The sequence below is a fragment of the Amphiura filiformis genome, chromosome 16, assembly GCF_039555335.1.
Source record: "Amphiura filiformis chromosome 16, Afil_fr2py, whole genome shotgun sequence".
Lineage (NCBI taxonomy): Eukaryota > Metazoa > Echinodermata > Ophiuroidea > Amphilepidida > Amphiuridae > Amphiura > Amphiura filiformis.
In genome coordinates this window covers 54991643-55015256 of record NC_092643.1, presented here as the reverse complement: position 1 = coordinate 55015256, position 23614 = coordinate 54991643, and the positions used below count along the sequence as shown (strand labels likewise).

General features: G+C 37.8%; 1 protein-coding gene across 2 annotated transcripts; it reads right to left on the bottom strand.

Annotated features, from left to right (window-relative positions):
• Positions 1 to 7410: 7410 nt before the first annotated feature.
• On the bottom strand, positions 7411 to 21906 carry LOC140136220 (zinc finger X-chromosomal protein-like). Of its 2 annotated transcripts, XM_072157939.1 has the most exons (3): positions 21699 to 21906; positions 11833 to 12325; positions 7411 to 11748 (listed from the first exon to the last, which is right to left on the bottom strand). In XM_072157939.1, exons 1-3 carry the CDS (start codon positions 21713 to 21715, stop codon positions 10162 to 10164), a joined length of 2097 nt encoding a protein of 698 aa, XP_072014040.1. In that variant the 5' UTR covers positions 21716 to 21906; the 3' UTR covers positions 7411 to 10161. The 2 variants fall into 2 exon arrangements, with proteins under 2 accessions (XP_072014040.1, XP_072014039.1); XM_072157938.1 differs by having other exon boundaries at positions 7411 to 12325.
• Positions 21907 to 23614: the final 1708 nt, after the last annotated feature.

Here is a 23614-nt window from a genome sequence, read left to right as displayed (position 1 = left end):
TCTGAAATAGAAGATGTGAGTGACTTGTAGCATAGCCTACATTACTACAATGCAACCCACAGGTATTACTATAGGATGACCATCAAAATTTCATATTGTTTTCTGGATAGAACTCATCAACAGAAGTATGAAAATCGGACAAAAACTTTTCGAATTATGAATTTTCAAAGTGTCCCATTCTGACGGTCATTGGAACTGAATAAAATAACAAAGTCCAAAATTACCAATTTAGGAGCAAAATTAACACAAGTACATAGTTACCTTTTTATACATGCATTGTGAAAGTGTCAAATAAAAGGGGTTTCTTATGAAATGGCACTTTACAGTGGCGTAACTAGACATTTTCATTGGGGGGGACAAGCGGGGGCAAACATAATAAATGAGGGGGCCTGCAGGAATCTAGCACCTTTTGGCGACAAAAGAAGTGTATGGTACAAATGCGCGTGAAGCGCGCGAAAAATTTTGGCATATTGAAGCTAAACTGGTGACATATGGTAAAAAAGTGGAATAAATGCGCGCGAAGCGCGCAAAAATTAGTGTTTTTTAAGGTTAAAATGACCAGATATGAAGTTAATTAATAACTCTCAGAAGTAGGCCTACTTTAACTTTTTTCATTTGGGGGGGGCAAACAGGGGCAAGGGTTCAAAATGGGTCAAAAACTTAGTTTTTGGTCTAAAATGTGATTTTTGGTCAATAATTTGATTTTGGTCAAGAATGTGATGTTTGGTATGGAAAGGGTTTTGGTCAAAAAGGTGATTTTTGGTCAAAATGTGATTTGTTTATTCTTGTAGGCCTATGTATGTTTTGTTTTCCTTCTAAAATATAACTTGTTTTGAAATTGGGAAACAGATGAATGATGTGATATTTATTTATTTCATATACATTGCCCACCTAAAAATCCGGACAAGCCTATTTTACATAACATCAGAGAAGATGAGCTCATCTTCACATGTATTTTGATTGCATTTTGTTCCATTCAAAGAATTAGCTAGTTAACTCAGAGTCAGACAATCCATAGAGATGAATTCGTCTGACATTTGGTTTGTAATGGAACATTTTCCAAATGCAAAACATGTAAAAAAAACTCAATGTCCGGATTTTTTAGGCGAGGAACATCATTTAAATATAAATTATTTTTAATAATAATAATAATATGCACTTCTTGATTTATGCTTTTGGATTTTAAATGTATATTTAGAGTCCCTCTTTCAAATTTTATATTTATGTGTAATCTCGCTATATCATATGCTGATACTTTGGTCAAAATTTACATGATCAGAAAAAAACTATTATTGTCAAAATTTCTGTTTTTGGTGTCATGTTATTTATTAATCTAAAAGTATTTTGGCGACAAAAAGACTAAAAACCCACCCTATTATACGGGCGGACCTTTCAACTTCAAGTAGGGTTGGGTGTTTTTTGTACTTGTTTTTCCAGAGAGAGGCTATCTTGAAATTACACTAAAATATCACTGGTGAATTTTTCACAAACATATTTTCTATGATTTAAGCAAAATAAACGGGGTTTTTTTAATTCTCAAAAACACAAATTCCAGGTCAGTTGGGCCCATAGAGAAGGGTTTTTCGTAGCCTTTGATACTATTAGTTATTTTTTAATTTATTAATTTTGCAACATTTTATAAAACTTAACTAAATATTAACAAAAACTGATGCTAAACTTAAAATTTGTATCCATCATTGAAAATCAATCAATCCCTGAAATTAAACCTGTTATTAAAACCCCAAGCCACGATTGATGGGTTGATTTGTCTTTAATACACAGAATAATATTTTCCCTCAGCTACGGTAGCACCCAAATCTGCTATCCTAAAATATTCTAAAAGCACAGAGTAACACAGGGCTACATTTTGTATACTGCATGGATGGAAGCGAGGTTTATGACCAATTCGTGTGTGCAAAGTGTGTGTGCAATGTACCATGAACAAACAATTACGTAATAGTATTGACTTTTGTTGAACCTCATCACTCCAACCAGAGAGTTTCTCTGCTCCTGGTAATTACTGTTTATAAGTGGTAATTTTCGCGTACAGTTATTTTCGCGATTTGGAGTTACAGAGACATTTTTGCAATTGTTATTTTTGCGATGCTATGTCTTGCCCTATACTTGCAATACATTATTATATATATTCGCGAGGTGTTAATTTCGTGGATGGAACTCCATTTGCGAAATCAGCGAAAATAAAACCCTCGCGAAGTGCGCTTGCTTTCTGTGAACTTGTTTTCATTAAGGTAGTGCACTTGCTAGCTGTTTAAACTTTCATTGAGTAAAGACTAACAGCTTATTTTCAAGGCAACCGTTTTTTGGGGGGGGTTGACTTCATTTGAAATCTACACCCCCTGTGTGAGAGACTAAAGTAATGTATTCCATACAGGGTGTATGTCTTTCAACTGACAAGACAAATTTTAAGGGGGCACCTTTTGGCGACAAAATCAGTTAATGTTACAAATGCGCGTGAAGCGCGCGAAAACTTTTGGCATATTGAAGCTAAACTGGTGAAATATGGTACAAAAATGGAATAAAGTCACGCGAAGCGCGCAAAAATTGGCACTTTTTAGGTTAAAATGGCAAAATATTAATGTCAATTTGGTCAGAAACACAAAAAAGTCTTAAATGTCGGGGCGGTCACCATCCCACAGGGGGGGCGTAAGACTTTCACAGGGGGGGGGGCAGCTGCCCCCCCTGCCCCTGGCTACGCCACTGAATGGCTTTATCGAGTTGCGCGCAAAGCGCGGCAATTTGGCATTTTAATACTAAATGGGCCAAACTAGGGTTATAATTTTGGTCTAAAATAGACCAAAAGGGAGATGCAAATTGTAAATTTTGTCACAACATATCTGTCAACTGAGCAGGGGAGGGGTCTGATTCGCCACCCTGCGACTTGCTTCCCGTCAAGTTGATGTACCTAGCTCTTTTTCTTTCCTATTAATAATTAGGGCTTACTCAACAAGAAAGTTGGTTGTCATGGTCATCACTTGGGCTGTCAATCATGATGATTATAACTAGTACCCACCACCAACTTGTGGGTGATGGGAGACCCCCCCCCACCAACATACATATGCGTATACATAATGACAAATTGCATTGAACTGGAAGAGAATGGAATTCCTGATTGCACAAAAGGCTGGAAATCCCGACAAATTATTAATAAAACGATCTGGAATTCCAGCACCTCAATGGACAAAAATGTGGATTATTTTGTTGACCAGAGGCAAAAAGTCTGGAAATCCAACCAAGGATAAACACAATAAACAAAAAAAACCAACACCCTCTATGCCTTCAGACTAACAAAATGGTGGAAAAATCTGGAAATTTTGTTGACCAGAGGCAAAAAAGTCTGGAAATCCAACCAAGGATAAACACAATAAACCTGGAATTCCAAAACCCTCTATGCCTTTAGACTAACAAAACGGTGGAAAAATCTGGAAATTTTGCGCCAAGCATAGGCAAAATAGGCTGGAATTTGGAACAGCATAAGTAGAATAGGCTGGAATTCCGAGCCCCAAAGACCACCAAAAAATCTGGATTTCCGTTGCCCTCTATAGGGGGGGTGCATGTTTTATCTGGAATAGCCCAATTTCGGCGCGGGAATTGTGAATATCGCATGTTGAAAGCCAACTGTTTTTATGGTCTATATGATTTGTTTTAAATAAAACCATGTGATTCGTGCTTGATAATTATTTTTCTAAGGCAAAATGTTGTGATAGCCGGAGACCTTTAAAGATGTATAATAGCCTATGGGTGACCTGATCGACAGCATTATCCCCCACTTGTTCCTATCAAAATGGAGATTTTGACATCAGAAGAAAGCTCATATTTTTTCTTATAATCCTGGATAAATTTTAGACTTAAAAATAAGCCCCTATATAGACACATTCCATCAGTGGCGTAACTTTGAATCAGGGGTGCCGGGGGCGAAAGTAGATCGGGTGCCCCTTGCATGGTGCAGAGCCAATCAATAAATTTATTTGGCATTGAAAGCAATATCTACCTGCCGAATAACAAGTGTTTCAGATCAAATTTAATTCGTGTTTCAATGAACTTCATGTTACCGTAATAAGAATTATTTCCATCTTCTCCAAGGAACCGTTCACAAACACTGCATGTTAGGGGGGGTTGATGCAAAAAAGGGGGGGCCTGATTTTTTTACCCTCCTAAGGGGGGAGGGAGGCCAGAAAAAATGACCAAAATTGAAAATTGGAAAGTTGAGTTTATATGCTTTTCTATGGGGTTGACCCATAATTTTCATGTCAACAAGGGGACCCTGCAATTTTTGAGGTCTGTAAAAGGGGGGGGGGGGTGCCACGAACAATTTTCGCGATGATTTTTTTTTTGCATCTGGCCCCCCCTTACAAGTGTTGGTGAACGGTCCCCAATGTCTTTACTTTTGAAGATTCATCACCAGCTGTGTAGTGACGTACCTAGGAGTTGTGGCGCCCAGGGGGTAGAATACGAAATTCCCCCTCTTCCTAAAACAATTGCGCGCGGGCGAGCGAAAATTGGCATAAATACCACTACTAATTTGGTATAATCAAGTTGAATTTCGGTCTTTCAATGACAAAGTATCATCTGATCATAGTGGTAGCTGCAATGTGCGCGAAAATTTTGTGTTGAAGGGGGCACCCACATTCGAAATTTGTTAGTCTATACTCAAAATGCTGAAATAATAGTAATAATTGTAGGGAAGGGTTTCTGTCCAATTTGAGCTGAAATAACAAGCCTTTGCACCGGGGCTTGAGATTGGAATTCCACTTTTCTTTCTCACGAACATGACGAAGGGCTAAGAGTAAAATTGTACAATTGTGTTTGGCCCTTCTCTCCTTTCTCCTATTCCTTGCTATTTTCTTCCATTTCTTGCTTTGTTTATCAAAGCTATCTGGGCTAGCATGCGTCTTAGTAGCCTACACTGGCTATCCAGGCTTCTACATTTTTATTGTATGGGCTTGGAACGGTCCATAGATTTTCCATGGATTAGCATGTGTCCCTCACGGACCAACCTGGGTAAACAAACAAAGTGAAAGAAACCCTACTGGTTATTTCATGTATTTTGGCCGTTTAACATGCAGTTCTATAGGAGGACATAAAGTCATAATTTTAAGAATTATGACTTTATGTCGAACGTTTCTCTGTTGACTTACAAACACAACAAATTTGGCTGATTCCATTTAGGTGGAAGTTGGGACATGTGTAAACATTACAAATATGCCAAAAAAAATCCCCGGAAAAAAATCAGGTTTGAAAAGAAATTAAGCAATTTCATATTATAAGATCGTACATTATGGCTTTAAGGTTCCCACTTCTTTTATATAACAACGTATTATCGTGTCGAGAGGGTATGGTGCCCCCTTAGCCGGGTGCGCGGCCCCACAAAGCGCATACGAGTTACGCCAATGCATTCTATTTAGATGAATGAAAAAGTAATAGCCTCATCCCCAATTCGTTATAATCTAATGTGCCCTCATGTCCCAAAAAAAAAAAAAAAAAAAACTGTGCAAACGTTGCTATCCGATCCCTTAAGACAAACAATTGGTGCAACAGTTCTTTTACCAATGTTTACTGCATTAATGTTTTATCATACTGATAAAAATGTGACCAATTGTTTATCAATATCCTCAAGGGTCTATGGTGAAACGGATGTGCCTACTAAGCATGCCGGGAAATAATTTCAATTCAGGTCATAGAAATGATACCACCACTGAGGGGTGTGTAATAATTATGTGTACCCCCGGGGTGGGGGGAGACAAAGATTTTTTGGCAGGCTAAAGGGGAGGGGCAAGCATTTTTGGCAAGTTGAAAGGGGGGGGCACACGTTCAAATATGCAATTTCTGCTCGATGCGCTCGCATTATATGATAAGACTATTTAGGGGTTATGTGACGTATCATGTCAAAAGCAGACGCTTTTGGGCATGTTATCAATTTTGAGGTTTTTACAAATCTTAAATATAGAGATATTTTGCTCCACAACGCCGTTTTCTCCAATGAAATCTGACATTCCTAAGCGAAGATATTGAGTTCGTAGGTTGTGGTATTATAAAATTTGAAATTGATATATAGGCCTTTAAAAATATTATTGACAATGTTAAGAGTAGGTATTGCTTTGAAAAATGTCTCAAAAATACAAGATGTCAGTTATATTCCGGTCTGAAACAATCACACAATATCTTAAACATGAATAACATCACAAATTCGCAACAAACCCAAATTGTGAAAAAAATCACCCCGGGCAGATTTTTGGCTATTTCTTCATTTTATACGATCCTGCCCAAAAGTGTCTGTTTGTGACATGACATGTCACATTATGATATGACAATTATTGAAAATTTCTTCTGGTTTGGGTATAAAATACGCCATATATTGTTGAAAATTAGTTACTAATATTGAATTAGGTTAAAATATTAAGCTTGGTATAAACTTAATTATGCGTGATCGATCATGACGTTAAAAAATCAAATTGTGTGATAGGCTTTTATGACGGGAATTCATAACAATTATTTCTGTAGACAAGGGGCAGTCTTCAATGAACGGCTCTTTTCAGAGCCACCAAAACATTTAAATTAGCAGATAGGCGAGATCTGCTTATTCTCTGTTGACAAGGGGCAGTCTTCGGTGAACGGCTCTTTTCAGAGCCATCAGTAGGCAAGGGGCGGTCTACATGTCTCATTCTTAGGTACTTTGTCCTGAAGAAGTCAGAGCTACTTCTGACGAAAGCCTGACAGTTCTAAACTTGTCCGACGGCGAATCCGCTAAAAACCCACTCATTGTTTAAAAAAAAAAAATTCAGTTTGCGAAATGAAGTTTTATGAAAACTTTAACGGCAAGGGGATATAAAGTTGACTTGTTATTACTAGGGCCAGTAGAGTACATGTAGAATACTTGTGGGAAAAGTATAGCAGAGCAGGTGCATATATTTTTAAATAGAACATTATGCTGCATCTCGTAAGAATGAGGGTAGGGAGGAGGAGAGGGAGGGCATTGGAAGTGGACAGGGAAGTGTAGTGGCGGTAGCCAAGGAAGAGGGACCGGTAGCCAAAGGAGAGGGACAGTTTACATTGAAAGTCGCCCCATGCTCTCAAGAAAAATTACGACAACATGGGGAGGGGAAATGGGAGTGCCCAGGAGCGCGAGTGGGGTATTAGTAAAGTTTTAAAGAGCGAAAAAGGGGGAGAATATGGAGACGGGAGGGGAAATAGGAGGGGAGAGCATGGAGAGAGAGAAGGAGAAGGAAGGGGGAAAGAAAGAAAGAATTGATGTTTCATTAAGCGTACGCTTTGTTGTAAAATGGCAATATGAAATTGATATGACGTTAAATTTAATAATTGAGCCTCTATTAAATTATAAAGGCCTACTTTCATAAGAATATTTAATCGAAATATATCGAGTTTAGAAATAATGTTAAAATGTTTTGTTATAGTATTTTATTGAGTACGTAGACCTCCAGCCCATAGTACAAAACATTACAATAATTACACGGTGACAGACATTATTTACATGCATGGATAGAAAGACAAAATCCACAATTAAATTAAAATATGATATGGATAATGAACTGAGTGCAATGCATTCGTCAAGATAATCGCACGCGCCGTGGAGTTATTGCATTTAGCTCGAGAGCCGATAGGCTCAAGAGCTAAATGCAATAACTCCATGGCAAGTGCAATTATCTTGACGAATGCATTTGCACGAGTACATTATCCGTCATACACTTTGAGTGTAGGCCTATTAAAACAATAGGCAATATTAATTGCTGCATTCATTATATTAGTTTTAATATTAGGGAAAATATCTTACATTTTAAAAAACACCGTCAGGGCATTGACCAGCTACGTAGCATTTAACTGGTAAAGAAAATCAATTCCTGTATAAGTTAGCTATCAATGGTATCGATTGCGCCATACGTCATACTTTAGTAACTTATTCACGCATGGTTTGTAACCAATTGACTTTATGTTGTGATCATTTAGAGCACTGACCCAGTTCATCTGGAAACGATCGATTTAGATGTCCGACTAGTACTACGGTGAATATCAACTGGACTTTATAGCTCTATAATTTGAACTTTAAAATCTACTTATATTAAAACACACGACATTGGGATTTAACAATTTGTTCAGTATTATCATAGGCCTTCAAACACATGTGTTTGAAGGCCTATGGTATTATAAAGCATGATCATGATATTATGCGCTAGTGTGTGTTTCCTGGCCCGGCTATGTTATTTTAGATATAGGCCTACATGTATTTCATTTGTAAAATGCTGAATATTTTGCAATGGTGTCATCTTGTATAATTATGATCCACCTGTTTTGGCCCTTTTTAATTAATAGAAGCTCGATTATTCTCATTTGATGTTTGATTTATTTGAGGTCATTAATCATAATTTATGACAATGATATTTGCATAATAGGGTGCAACTCTACTAGTCTTATTACAAGACTGCCCTACCCCAACCCTAAACCTAAACTCCGTAAACGAGGACTGGACTCAAGTCTAGCGAGTTGCACCCTATTCGGTAATTGTACCCTATTATAGAACACCGTTTGTAACTATACCATTTTAACACCACAGAATGTATATTCGTTCTTTTTTGATGGTATATATATCGAACAGACAATTATATAGTTATGTGACCTCTGTGTCGAAAGCGTCACCTAACTCTACTATATGGTTATGTGAAAGTAGTATTTCTAGTATTTGAGCGTGCACGTATTATCTAGAATCTATTGTTTAGCGTGCAGGTTTTAGATAATGCATTGTTTAGCGTGCAGGTTTATATAATTTGGGCTGTGAAGGGTAGTTCGCGAAAATAATGCACGGGAGAAGAATACATAACGATGAATAGAAACGGGCACTAGAAGTGTATATCCGGATAGTACTGGTAATAATTAATATGTTTGGCTGGAGCTGCGTTTTACTACAATGTACGGATATTATGCGCATTGGTAGTACCGGAAAAGTCAATCTACAATAGTAGAAGCATTTAATATATAATTTCTTCCAAATCAGGGTTTCTTTGACGAGAGGCAGACCCACAAAACATTATTTGGAATTTGAGCAACTCCCAGGGGAGCACTATATTAATGATACAGGCTGCTGCACAAACATGTATTTTTGTAAGACAAAACTAGTGAATGTTTTTGAAGAGGGTGTCTGCCTCTCGTCAAAAAACACTCATTTAAAGGTACATACTACTTGTAGTATGTACATAGAAGGGGTTCCACGGTATTTCGAAATAAACCACCACCAGTTTCATCTAATGTAAAAACGCTGAGACAGATACATTATACACTAAGTTGTAGACAAATCCGGCATCACCCACATCTTGAGGGGAGGGGGAAAATGGAGGCTAAAATTTCGTTTTTGAAGCCATTTTTCAAAGGTCACCACGGTCAAGTTCAGGTCATATATTGGGGTGGGTTTGTGTATGTCACATGTGTTTGGGTCTACTAGTATACGTCACATTAGTGGGCATAAGATGCCCTCAATGTATCCCCGGGGTTGGGGAAAGTCATTACTGGAACCGTACAAAAGATGACCAGCGGGCCCCTCCTCGTTTCTCTGATGGTAGGGGTCTTAATCGTGATCATTAAATGGTACAGAACATTATAGAGTATTCATTTATGCATTACGTTCCACTATTAAGGGCGCTCATTTATGACCCCTACCCACAGATATGTGAGGAGGGGGGCCGGGAGATGATCATTTGTGCGGTTACATTAATGACTTTCCCCACCCCCGGGATCAATTGAGAGCATCTTATACCCACTAATGTGACGTATATAGACCCAAACACATATAACGTAAACAAACCCATCTCAATATGTGACTTGACCTTGACCGTGGAGATGTTTGAAAAATGGCTTCAACATTGAAATTTTAGATGTGGGTGATGGCGGATTTGTCTACAACTTAGAGATGTAATGAAAGTTCAAGCACAATTATCAATGATATTTAATATCATCATATCCTATGTTTCAAAAATGATGATATATTCATCTGATCCTTTAATTCTTTTGAGGAGTGTTTATGCATCTTGTCTCAACGTTTTACATTAGATGTAACCGTAAAAATATATTTCAAAGTAGCACATAGTCAGACGCTTTCATCTGACGGGCCAATGTTTCTTTGGATTATGATCTAGCTAACTAGTGAACTTTCTTCATGTGATAATTTAGGGCAGATTTGTGCATACATGTTGTCTCACACAGTTCACATCTGTATGGGCGTTTACCAGTGTGTAAACGCATGTGGTTGGTCAGATAGTCTCGGCGAACACATCGATACTCACACAGATGACAAGCGAATGGTCGCTCACCGGTGTGACTGTAATTATGAGTAACCAGCTGTGTCTTTTCTTTGAAGGACTTTCCACAGACTTCACACACAAAGCGTCTTTCATTGAGATGTCGTAATTTTTCGTGTCTTTGCTGCATGCCCTTCCAACGGAAACGACTGTCACAGTATGTGCATTTGTAGGGTCTGTTATTTTTAAAATGTACACCATTCACATGTCTTGTGAGAGTCGAAGTTGTCCGAAAGCTTACGCCACAGATGTGGCATGTGTGTTGTCGTTTATCATCTTTGTGATAAAGCTTGTGCTTTCTAAAATCGGTTGGGGTTTTGAAATGTTTATTACAGCCGTCAAGATCGCACATATATGTCAAATCATGCGAGTGGGTTGCACTATGATCTTCCACTTCGCTATACTTGTCAAATTTCATATCACACTGATCACAAGTGTATACATGTGTCACAGGGCAATCATGTTTATATTTCATATGGTACAAAAATAGAGACAAACGTCTGCATTCTTTCCTTGGACATTGTTTGCACCTGAATGGTTTGCTCCTTATTCTTGGCTTATCCATGAGAGCTACAAGTCTTGGATCCACGAATTTGGTTTCCCCTTCCCAATCAAAAGGGGCTTCACAGGCGTTTAATGCATGCTGATCAAGCGTAACTTGATCTGTAAAACATGCTCCACACTGGGCGCATACAAAATCGGTTTCCAATTTTGTTTTGTGGGACTGTTTATGCCTCTTTAACGAATATTCTGTCGAACATTTAAGGCCACACTCATCACATTCAAGAATATCTTGATGATCATGAACTTTTCTCTCATGTCGCAGTGTTATGTTACTAGTACTGTAGGAATTCTCACAATACCGGCAATGGAATCGTTTTGGTCCACTAGAATGGACTTGTTCATGTACGGACAGATCTCTTTTTCTCAAATATCCTGCACCACATACCTTGCAACAATGACGTTTGTCCCCTTTGTGCACATCCAAATGGCTTTTAAATACTCTCAATTCTTTGAATGCGAATTTGCACCCTTTGTAGATACACTGCTGCGGAGTTTTCAAGTTGTAATGGCACCCTCTGTGCTGTTGGAAAGACTTTGTATAGCAGTTCTTCCCACAATCTGGGCACTTCAGTGGCTTCTGCATCGGCCCTTTATCCGTGTGATCTGACGCATGGTTAGCAAATAATTGAATAGCACCGAATGTTTCATTGCAAACCTTGCACTTGAGGGGCTTTTTTGGGTCATCTGAAGGCAGTGTAACTTTAAGAAGTTCAGGATCAAGAAATTTGAAAAAATCTTCATTTGTTCCTTCCAGTAAAGTTGACGAAGCCACCAGTTCAGGATCTTCTTCCATTCGCATCAATCTGTGGACTTCTTCGTCAATGTCTTCATCCAGCTCACTTTTCATGGCAGTGGATGAAGCCACCTGTTCAGGATCTTCCATTTGCATCAATGTTTGGATTTCTTCGTCAGTGTCTTCATCCAGTTCACTTTTCATGGGTGAAGCCACCTGTTCAGGATCTTCCACTTGCGTCAATGTGTGGATTTCTTCGTCAGTGTCTTCATCCAGTTCACTTTTCATGGGTGAAGCCACCAGTTCAGGATCTTCTTCCATTTGCATCAATGTGTGGCCTTCTTCGTCAATGTCTACATTCGGCTCAATTTTCATGGCAATGACCTCATCATCTTGTACCTTATTGTTTATAACCAATTTGTCCTTTTTTACAGCAACACGTAAATTTGGACGTAAATCGTAATCGTCATTCTGACCATCACCGTCGTTAAAATGTTCTTCTTTCATACCAGATTGTTGTGCAGACTTCTCTTTGTTGATGTTGTTCGTTTGCTCCACTTGTTTCTGGCAAATACCACATGTGTTTGGCTCCAAATATTTTTCTGTAAAGAGTTTCTGGAGTTCTTCGGTCACATCACACAATCGTTGTAAACCACAAGTTTTGCAGAATAACAACTGGAATTTCGTGAAAGGCGACTCCATTGCACGTCTGGAAGAGAAAAACGATGACGCAAAATTAAATAATGATTTTTTGTTTTGTTTTTGTGTTCTCGTTATATGTTCTGTTGTTAGGTTCTATTCGTTTCAGTGTCATAGCTCCCTCTTTTTAGTTAAATTGCATTTTTGCCTTATTCCATTGCTAGATACGCATTGAGATTGGCAATTGATTTGAATTCAAAATTATTTAGATTGAAGGAGGATTTCGTGATCCTAGCATCCTCTTTTTATGACATATTTCAGATATCCACGAAAAAAAAGCTTATTCCCAAAATGTCAGTTGATTCTGATTTTGCGTTTGCGAGTTATGCATGATTATGTGTATTACACTGCTCCATAGGCCACGGTTGTAATTTCGATATTTTGCTAAACGAATTGATTGGTACAACCTGCTTGCAGTGTAGCGCGATACATTCAAAAATTGTTTTACCCTATTGCTATGGTATTTAATCCGATTACTACGTCACTTCGACAGCGAATTGCATGCTGTAATTTCATATCCGGTGCATAACTACAAAAAATTAAGGATGTTACCATTAAATATCAAGGGGAGGGGAGGGGCTGAGTAGTTGGTGCCGTGACATAGTTTTCTATTTTCAACGGTTTGTTTTTAGATTTGTGAAACAAATTTTCATTTATAGCACGGTTAGCACCTAAATGTTGTGTGTCGTGAAATATAAAGCAATATTTATAAAGCAATACAGGGTGTCACCGAAGGCCTCAGTCGCAAAATACGCAAAGCGGGTGTGCAAGTACATGTTAAGCCCATCAACACAATCGGAAGCATGCTGGTAGCTCCGAAGGACAAACCCAAGAAATGCGACCGTTCTTGTGTAATCTACGGCATCTCATGTAACAACTGTTCTTCCCAGTATGTGGGTGAAACAGAAAGACCCTTGCGAAAGCGACTCACAGAACACAAAAGGTCGTCTTCCCCTGTGGGGGCGCACTTGAACTCAGAAGGGCATGAATTCAGTTCGGATAATGTCAACGTTTTGGACTTGGACTCGCGATGGCTTCAAAGAGGCCTTCAGTCTTCAGTGGGTGGCTTCCTATAACAGCTCGTTGAGCTAAACTGGAAGTGGGTTGTTTGGACCTCGCAGTCGGTGCGGTGCTAAAAACATAAATTTGGTGCTGTACATCAGAAGGTGCGAGTAAAAAGTGGGCTGGCTGGTTTAAAGTGTCTTCAGGCTGGCCGGTGGCGACATAGCACTGATTGCACTCAGTGCTATAGGCTTGAAAGCACAGATGGAGGGCGCACACACAGCTGATTCGGGGAGATTGTTCCACACACGAATTGTCCTTGGAAAGAATGAATAGTTGTAGACATCTATAGTTGCCGGATGGAGGATGTGATGCACTGGTAACATGGAGGCAGGCTGATGTTGACAAGTTGATATTGGATTTTAAAGAACATAACGGATTGGTAGTATAGACGTCTGACTTGAAGGCTGTCCCAACCAAGCTTCTGGATCATTTCTGAGACAGAGGAGGTCCTACGGAAATCTTGGAAGACAAAGCGTGCAGCCTGGCGCTGGATACTTTCGAGGCGCTTAACATCTGAGTTGTTGTATGGGTTCCAAGCTTCGCTTCCATATTCCAGTTGCGGTCTTACTAAGGAGTGATAGGCTCTGGCTTTGACTTGACTGCTACATGGCGAAAGTGTTCTTCGAAGCATACCAAGGGTGCGACTTGCTTTGGCTGCAGTCTTTTGGCAATGGGCTGTCCAATTCAAATTGTCAGAAATGGTAATGCCGAGATAATCGTGCTGTGAAACTCTCTGCAGCTCTTCTCCATTGATGGAATATCGGAAGAAGCTGGGTTTTTTCTTCAGGGTCACTGACATGATGGCACATTTCCCAACATTGAAGGACATAAGCCGTGTATCGGCCCAGGTAGCCAGAGTTTCAAGATCTTGCTGGAGGATGTTATGATCAGATGGAGAGGCGATTTCTTTGAACACAATGCTGTCATCAGCAAAAAGGCGAATGTTGGACTGGAGATGTTGATTTATATCGTTTATATACAAGAGAAATAGCGCCGGTCCCAAAACTGAGCCTTGTGGGACACCAGATGTGACTTGTTCCCATGACGAGAGACTACCATTGACTGCCACCGCCTGTTGTCTTTCACTGAGGAAGGCTGTTATCCATTTCAGGGTTGGTCCACGGATGCCATAAAAATCCAATTTTGCAGCAAGTCTATGATGTGGCACCAGGTCAAAGGCCTTGCTAAAATCTAGCAAGACCAAGTCGGTCTGACCCCGGCGATTTAGAGTTGATGCCCATTCATGAACTGAAGATATAAGCTATGTTTGCGTGGACAGTTTTTCTCGAAATCCATGCTGAGAGTCAAGGAGAATACGATGATCTGCTAGGTGTTTTGACATGTGACTTAAAACAACGTGTTCCATTACCTTGCACACTAAGCATGTAAGGGAGATGGGCCGATAATTACCCGGGTTGGATTTTGGTCCTTTCTTGTGGATGGCTGTGACAATGGCTTTGGTCCAGTCTTTAGGAACACAGCCCTGGTTGTATGACTGCTGGAATAAGAACTGCATTGCTGGTGCTATCTCAAATGCTACGGTCTTTAAAAGTCTTGCTGGAAGCTCATCCGGGCCACCGGCCTTGTTTGGGTTGATGTTGTTTAACTGCTTAGCAACACCTTCCACTCCTATATCAAGGCAACTGATGTCTGGATACGGAGAGGGACCTTTGCTAGGTATGTCAACTATTCATCAAGGAAGCCTACTATATAGCCGCCTTGGACCCCGATCTCAACCAGGACAAAGGGAGACACATGCTACCGAGCGTCTACAAGCCGATCATCACGTCATGTGACCCCGGGTTACCCCGTGGGTCACATGACTAGGTGTTTACCGCTCCACCTCACTGTCTGATGAAATCCCATGGATGTGAGATGAAATATCAAGTAAGTCAAAATATTTGTTGAGAGAACTGTTTAAAATCTCTGTTTATCATATTAGCAATATTTGTTTCCTTCAGCAATGTCAGTTAAAAACAGTGCTTGGATATATATTTTAAAAAATGCTGTTAAAATTAGGCATGAAATTGTGTCTTTTAGTGTATGATTTTTTATTTTTATAGGCCTTAACTTCGCCCGCGAGCTTTTTTCGGAATTCATTTTTTAGCGTTTTAAACGCTCTGTAAGGCACATTGTGACCAAATTTCTTGGAGTGACAATTGATGAGAATCTAACTTGGAAATTTCATATTACCAACATCTCAAAGAATATATCTAGAGGTGTTGGTGTAATAAAGCAACTGAAACATTTAAACGAGCGAATAATGTATTCACTATATTGTACTTTAATACTTCCTTACATAAACTACGGTATCTTAGCATGGGGAAATACTTGTCAAAAATATTTGGAAAAGATTTTCAAACTTAACAAAAAAGCCCTTAGAATGATATCGAATAGTCACTTTTTAAGTCACTCAGACCCTATTTTCAAGAATTACAATTTGCTTAATGTTTATGATAGTTATGATCTCGAACTAAGCACTTTCATGTACAAGTATAATACCAATCTGTTACCAAAGGCCTTCAATAGTTATTTTGTTGAGCAGAGGAATCACCTCAGGTATCACACAAGAAACGCTGAAGATTACAAGATCTGTCTTACAAAAACAGAGTTTGCTAACAAAACAATAAGAACCGCCGGGCCAGGAAAATGGCATTCGATTGACAGATGCGCCAAAACGGCTACATCAGTAAAACTCTTTAGATCCCAAATTAAAACAAACCTTATGGAAATGTACACTTAATATCTCTTAGTTTTGATTTACTTATTTTTATTTTTCTCCCTTTTAAAACAAAAAATAGATTAAAATTAACTGATCTCTTAGCATTAAACTATATTCACAAAATGTCAGCTTTCTTTTGCGATATACGTGAGCATATGTTATGAAATCCTAATTTGTCTTACACTTATATTCTGCATGTTCTTTATTCATCATTTTTTCCTGCTTAGATCGTTCTACATGAATGTATGAAAGAGGGGGGGGGGTGTTTGTATGTAATTGTTTTTTATTAGACACATTAAGAAACTTAGGCTAAGGTTAAGGGGGTGCTTGTTCAGGCCTTTTTGGCCTTCTGAGCATCTCCTCATTCAAATGTGTTGTTTTGCTGTTATTGTATTGTTGTATTTTGAATGAAATAAAGACTGATTGATTGATTGATTGTGTGTAGTATTATAGTTTTGTCAGAATATCCGTTTTGATTTCACCTTTTCACTTACGACTGCCGAAATGTCCAACCAGTACTTCATTCCTAATATAACCAGCAGAAATAATCAACATTTATCTTTAACTATATTGTGGCTTGTAAAATGCATCCATCCATGGGTACATTCACGAGTCGATTTTGACAAAATTGGTAGTCGGAATTGAAAAATGGTGCAATCAAAACCGAAATTCTGACAAAACTACAGCTTTACAATGTATATATGATGTGCTTTAGGAAGTTGGGAAATATCTTTGGTTATGTTACTTTGAAAAGTGTAAACGTTGACCAAAAAAATATACAGTTCACTACCAAGCATTAGTTTTCTTCTGACATTTACTGAAAAATTGAGAACTCTAAATTTTGCTCATTTCAATACCAATTAATTTGATCTTTTGTATTGGCCTCATTAAATGACTGAGTGAGCCTTGTAAAATAATAGCCATCGGTTGACTGGAGTTCTGAGTGCTTAGGCCTGGGAATGAACAAATCTCAATATCTGCTAACACAGAATTAATCTACAACATAATAATACATAACGTCTGTCTGTGTGTCTGTCCTCCTATTTTCTCGGTGACTAGGGGTCCCACGTTCCTCAAACTTGGTGGGTGGTGCATCTTGACCCGAGACAGAACAAGTTTGTATTGATTACACAGCAACACCACCTGCTGAAGACGCTAGTCGGACTAGTGAAAACGTTCCAGGTGAGCGAAAAATAGTGTAGTGTTGAAGTTCAAACTTTAATTCATTTTATCTACCACTACGTATGAATATCCACTCGTATAAGTTTGTATTGGTTTGTGGGTCAAGGTCACCCGAGGTCAAATTAGTAAAAACTGTTTTTCTCGGAGACTAGGGGTTGCACGTTCCTCAAACTCGGTGGGTGGGTGGGTGCATCTTGACCAGAGACCCCAGCCAGAGACAGAACAAGTTTGTATTGGTTAGTGGGTCAGGGTTACCCGAAGTCATCCAGGGGTTATCTGAGTAAAAACTGTCATATGGGCATGAAACTTGGCGGGTGGCTGCATCTTGACCCGAGACGGAACAAGCTTGTATTGGCTAGTGGGTTAAGGTCACCCGAGGTCATCATGGGGTCATCTGAGGTCAAATTATTAAAAACTGTCATATGGGCATGAAAAAAACTTGGTGGGTACAGTCAACCAAATTTTTGGAAGGTCATTTCGGGGTCACCAGGGGTCATCTGAGGTCAAATTAGTAAAATCTGTATGGGCATGAAACTTGGTGGGTACAGTTACCAGCCAGGTAATCACGATAGCTAGCCGAGAACCACCTAATACGGGTGACTGCCTAGTTAATTAACAAAGACATGTACGTCAGACAAGCGGCTGAAGACAGCATTGCGTCCTATTATTATTGGATTGGATTATAGAGGATACACATCAATAGATTTAAATTAAGCTTTTTGGACTTGACAGAAAATGTTGAGGTAGTCAGATAATCCCCTATAATCCAATGCAATAATAATATGACGTAATGCTGTCTTTAACAGCTTGTATAAGGCAGAGAGACAGGATTCGTGATTAAATGTGTCCCCTTTTAATTTTGAGCCGAACAAGTGAGGTAAAGCAAAGAAAATTGGATGCATGTTATGAATATCGCATACGTGTTCGACTAATATTTCCATCGTAGTAATAAAACGACGGTTCCATCGTTTTATTCAAAATCTCGGATTTTGACAAAACTACAGCACCTATAAAGTCTTGATTTTTGCCGAGCATCTTTGTTGACTACATTACAAACGTGTAAAAAACAGAATTAAAATTTTTTTTGAGGGCGTTCTTCTCAGCAAATGTTATAATATGGCTTTAAGGGCAAGTCATGTTACAACAAGTAAAACAGAAAAATCCATATTTTGACAAATAGGTGTAATTTGACCACCCTGTATGTTATTATGCTATATAATTTTGCATTTCTTTATAAAAAATATATTTAGATTTCAAAACTTGTGCCAATGCATATATAAGTCGGCCTATGAATTTCATAGGATTAATTATAGTATTCAACATGTATATTAAGAGGTCCATGTACATGTATGATGTATTGCTGTGCAACTTTTGAAAAATGGCTATTTTATGCCACTAAACTTCATACATGTACATATTATGTATGTACCACTAGGGCCTATATTGTGATAATAGGCAATGGAAAAATAGCATGAACATTAATAATTTAACATTTATTAGTTATTGTCGATCTCAAAATATTACAGTACCGTACAGATTAGGATAATTGTGTTAAATTGAGAAATGCATGATATAAGTTTAATGTTTTACGATAATTACTCCTCATTCCAGAAATATACAGAACTAATCCTTTAGATAGTCCTAACTGGTAATAAAAGTCAAATTTAAATATTTTTGCAATTTGAGGGAAAATGGTTCAAAAACATAGAATTTTGCAAGTTTTCTTTAACAACTGTAGTCACAAAATTGTAAGACTTGGCACAAGTCTAAGCATTCAAAATCTTGAGTATAGGGTAAGAGTTTGCTCATAATTATATGTTATTTTTGCTAATTGGTTATGAAAAAGATTGGAAAATGTGTTTTCCAAAAATTAGAATGCATAACTTGAAAATTAGCCTTCGAAAGGTTGAAAAAGGCCCTAAAACTGCATGTTTTTGGCCCTTATTTCCAAAAATTGACCAAATATTAAAATTTTACTTTCATTGCCAGTTTAATAGGACTTATTATTATTTCATGCTCATTTTAAAATATCAATAACAAAACGGTAGTTTCTAACACAAACACAAAAATCATATTTTTGACCATCCTGTATACACGATGGAATATTGATATAAACCAGGGTTCGCTGGTTTTTGCCGAGGTGGAAAAAAAAAACATGGTTTTAACGCTTATAAAAACAATTTTTGCCAGTTTTTGCTGGCAAAAATGGCCAAAACTAAAAAAGTGATTTATAGTTTTTTCATCTCAAAACAAATTATAAAGTTACAAAAATAATTTCCTTAGTGTAACAAGGCCAGATTTTGTAAAACATATTAAGAAATTAAAGGCATGCAATTTCATTGCTGAAGTGCATTTTAAAACCAAAATGTGGCATATCAAATTCAAAACTTTTTCATTTCAAGGACTTGATGAAACAAAAATATGTTGAATGATTCATTAAAAGTTGTGTGCTACTGTTTATTAGCTTTCTGTGTTACAGTCCCAGAACAAAATATTCATTTACTGACATGATTGTTGGAAGTTGGAAAATTGATTTTCAATTACAAAAACAAACGCAAAACTTTCTTGTTTTCTACTGTTTTGGAAACTTCAAGTTACACCATGTAGCTGTTCATATCATTGGAACTAAATGTTCAATGGGGTTTTCTGCAAAAAGTACCTTCCATTCAACCGCCCTACATGTTCATGTATAGGCCTACTATTCGCTGTCATAGATGTGACTTTTTTGCACCATTGTTAAACAGACACTTGGTTTTTGAATCTTAAGAATTTTTTATATTTTACTGCCGATATTTTAAGTTAAATGCACCACTTACCTATTTTTATTGAGACACCCTGTATGATCATGCTTTAGGTTGCGCACAAACAAACCATGGGTTTTGAGGCCTTATATTTTTTGTTGTATGTCAACAAAATCGCTTAAATTTTCAGGATGCCGGATGATCCCATTTCATGTTGTTATAAGCAAATACAATGTTCCAGATAACACTAGTTAATAAATATATTAAGGGGGTACTACACCCCTGGCCAATTTTGTGCCTATTTGTGCATTTTTCTCAAATATTATCGCGCATTGGTGACAAGTAAGATATGTATATTATATTATTATACTACTGCACTGAAAATTCGGCAACTCAAGACAAGTAGTTATTGATTTATAGATCAAATAATGGTTTTCCCTCATTTTTGACGGTAACTCCACAACTGTTGTCTGTGCTGAAATAAAATTTCCAGTGCAGTAGTTGTAGTCCTTGCTAGGGACAGGCATAAAAATTTCAAATTAATTCTATTAACATGAATTGTTGTTTATTGGAAGAGAGAACTTCTCAGAAACAATTTGACACCAAAACCAATATTCTACTGTATTGCTAAGTGAAGTTATGATGAAATTACTGTCGGAACATTGGGCCATTTTCTCTGATAAGACTTACCATAGGAGTGCATGGGGGACTTGATAATTTTGTGCCCCCTGTCAATTTTTTTTTTTTGTTTTCACTATAATTTAATCTAATTTTTGTTGAATATTATGTATGTTGTCATTTTCAACACATCTGTGAAATTTTGTATGAAAATTCAAATTTTAAGGTGGTAAAAAAGTGATTTTTGTGCTAATTTTGGTCAAATTTGGCCATTTTTCGCCATTTTGGGCCCATTTTAGGCAAAAACAATGATTTTTCCCAAGCGATAACAAAAAAGTGCTTTCTCCCAGCAAATAAGTAAACTGGAATTGTTATGTGAAAAGGATGAAAGTTTTTGTCAAACCATGTTTCCCTTTTGTCAGAAGATGAATTTCGGGTCAAAATAGAATTTTCCCCCAAAAATGCCCCTTTTTGACCCCTTTTTTGACCAAAACGGTGATTTTCACCAAGGCATATCTCACAGAAAAAAATATTCAAAAGTGAAGTCAATGTTGCATTCTGCTTCCTAAAGCATTGAATCTGTTGTCAATGCAAACTAGAGCATCTGAAACATATTAATTTTGGTTTTATTCATCATTTTCTCCAAAAATGGTGTTTTCAGTGGCACAAAATGGCACAGATTTACATAGGGCTTTATTATCAAGTAAAATAAATAGCGCCCTCGCTCAGATGTGCCTGTCCCTATCCTTGCCCCTATATTATACATATCTTACTTGTCACCAATGCGCTATAATTTTTGAGAAAAATGCAAAATGCACAAAATTGGGCAGGGGTGTAGTACCCCCTTAAGAAAAAGTACCTTAAAATTGCACTTTCTGTTAGTATTCCTTTTTGGACTTAAACTTTTTAACATGTTCTAGCAGCCATATAAAAAACCGTGACACTCGAAACGACATATATCTAAATCATCAATTATTTTAGTGAACATGGCTACATATAGATCACATGTATTGCATTGTATTTGTAGTTGGTTAAAAATAAATTGGTAAGCTTACCTGCTAGTGCTGATCATGATACTAATTCTTTTTTATAATTCAACGACAACGTAATTGGTTGGGTACATGGCTTAACGATTACTAATAAAAAGCAACGTTTCCAGCCATCAAAAATGATGTATTGATCAAATGCAGAATCCAGGTTATTATTTAAAAAAAGACAAAGAAATTAACTACATGCAACCCCGCATGCAACGTCGAGGATGTACATTTTGTAGTGACGGTCGATTTCACCGATCAATTCCGGGCACACACCACCAATTCTGCGTCCCGGTGTACACGTGAAAACACGTCATTTCTTTGCGCGATAGATCTTTTCGGCAACAAATTGAATAAAAGTAGGCCTACTACCAATCGATTGCAAATCGATGAAAATTTAATGTATGTTTCAATGTAGGGGTTGTCTTCCGATTATATTTCGAGATATGGGCGTTAAAACAGAACCATGAACATTTTCGACCCCTTAATAGCTCTTAATGACCTGAAAACCCATTTCTGGCCATTTTTCAATCCGCGGGCCTACTTTATTCAAAATTTCCGTTTTGCAACTTTTTAGGCGATCTAAGTTCATGTCTGGTTCATGTATTTCTCAATTTTTATCTAAGCTATAACATGCTTCTCTTTTTCCTAACAAGTCCAGAGAAAAGGCCCAAAATATCTCTAAAAAGATTTCGTTTTTACCGGAACTCATCCACATCACACCACTCCACGCCATACATAAATTCTCCCAGCCACATTTCCCCAATATGAAAATTAAGTTTGGCAGAGGTGGGGTTCGAACTCACGGCGCACCGCTACTCTATAAGCCTAGCGCCTTAGACCGCTCAGCGACTTGTCTTGTTGGTATCCATTTTGAAACTTATTTGAACATATAGGGCCTAATCGCAACTTCAACATAGGCCTACCACGTGACAAGCAACTTGGCAGAAAACGTACCATATTTTGGAATTTTATTTGCTTAAAAACATTAATGTGTATTAATATCGCTCAATTGTTGTTAACTGCGTGTTCTACATACAGAAATCCGAAAATAAATGGGCCTACATGGACTTTACATATCGATTTTGACTTGCCGGACACGTGCTCGTATATACATGTGCATGTGTCTGTATACTATAGTGGAGACTACCATTTTCTTGTATACACGTTCGATGTTTTTATCATTTGTATAAAAAAAATCCACATTAGACCTCGAATTTTTTTCAGGAAATTTAAGATTAGATTACCATAAAAACGAAACAGTAATCTTTGGCGGGGTCTAATGTAATTTTTACATAGGATTTTCAACGTTTTTTCTATCACTAATCTTGCTCAATTAAAAAAATATTTTGGCGTATATAAAATTGAAATAAAATTCTCTGCCTCTTAAACGACATCAAATGTGCCACAATTGGGTATCACGAATCGTTATTATATGATGATCAGTAAATATTGACACAAAAATATTTCATTGAAAACCCTCTCACTCGGCTATTTAAAAAAGGTAACCACATTTCCATAAAATTAGCATTAAAAGTGTTCTTATTTTAGCAGCATTCCAGAAACACTGACGTTTGGCGAAAAGAGGAGTACATCCACATAAAACTAGCCGCAGTCTGTGGCCCTCACGGACTTAGCGAGCGCGTAGCGCGAGACGTTCAATCGAGCGCGTCAGCGCGAGGACGCAACCTCTCTGGATAGTATACTAATAGCAACAGAGCCCGAAAGTAGTGCTACATAAAACATGATTACATCGCACGCGGCGTGATTTGGTGGTAGGGGGGCACACCACTAAATAATCGTCCCATTGAAATACACGTAAAAACACAAGAAAGTAAATTCGTTTTTCTACCCTTTAGCCTAAAGTTGAGAAAATGTCGTATGGATTTTCTAAAGGTATAAAGTCTTTTTTTTTGGGTCCATCTAGTCGAACTTTT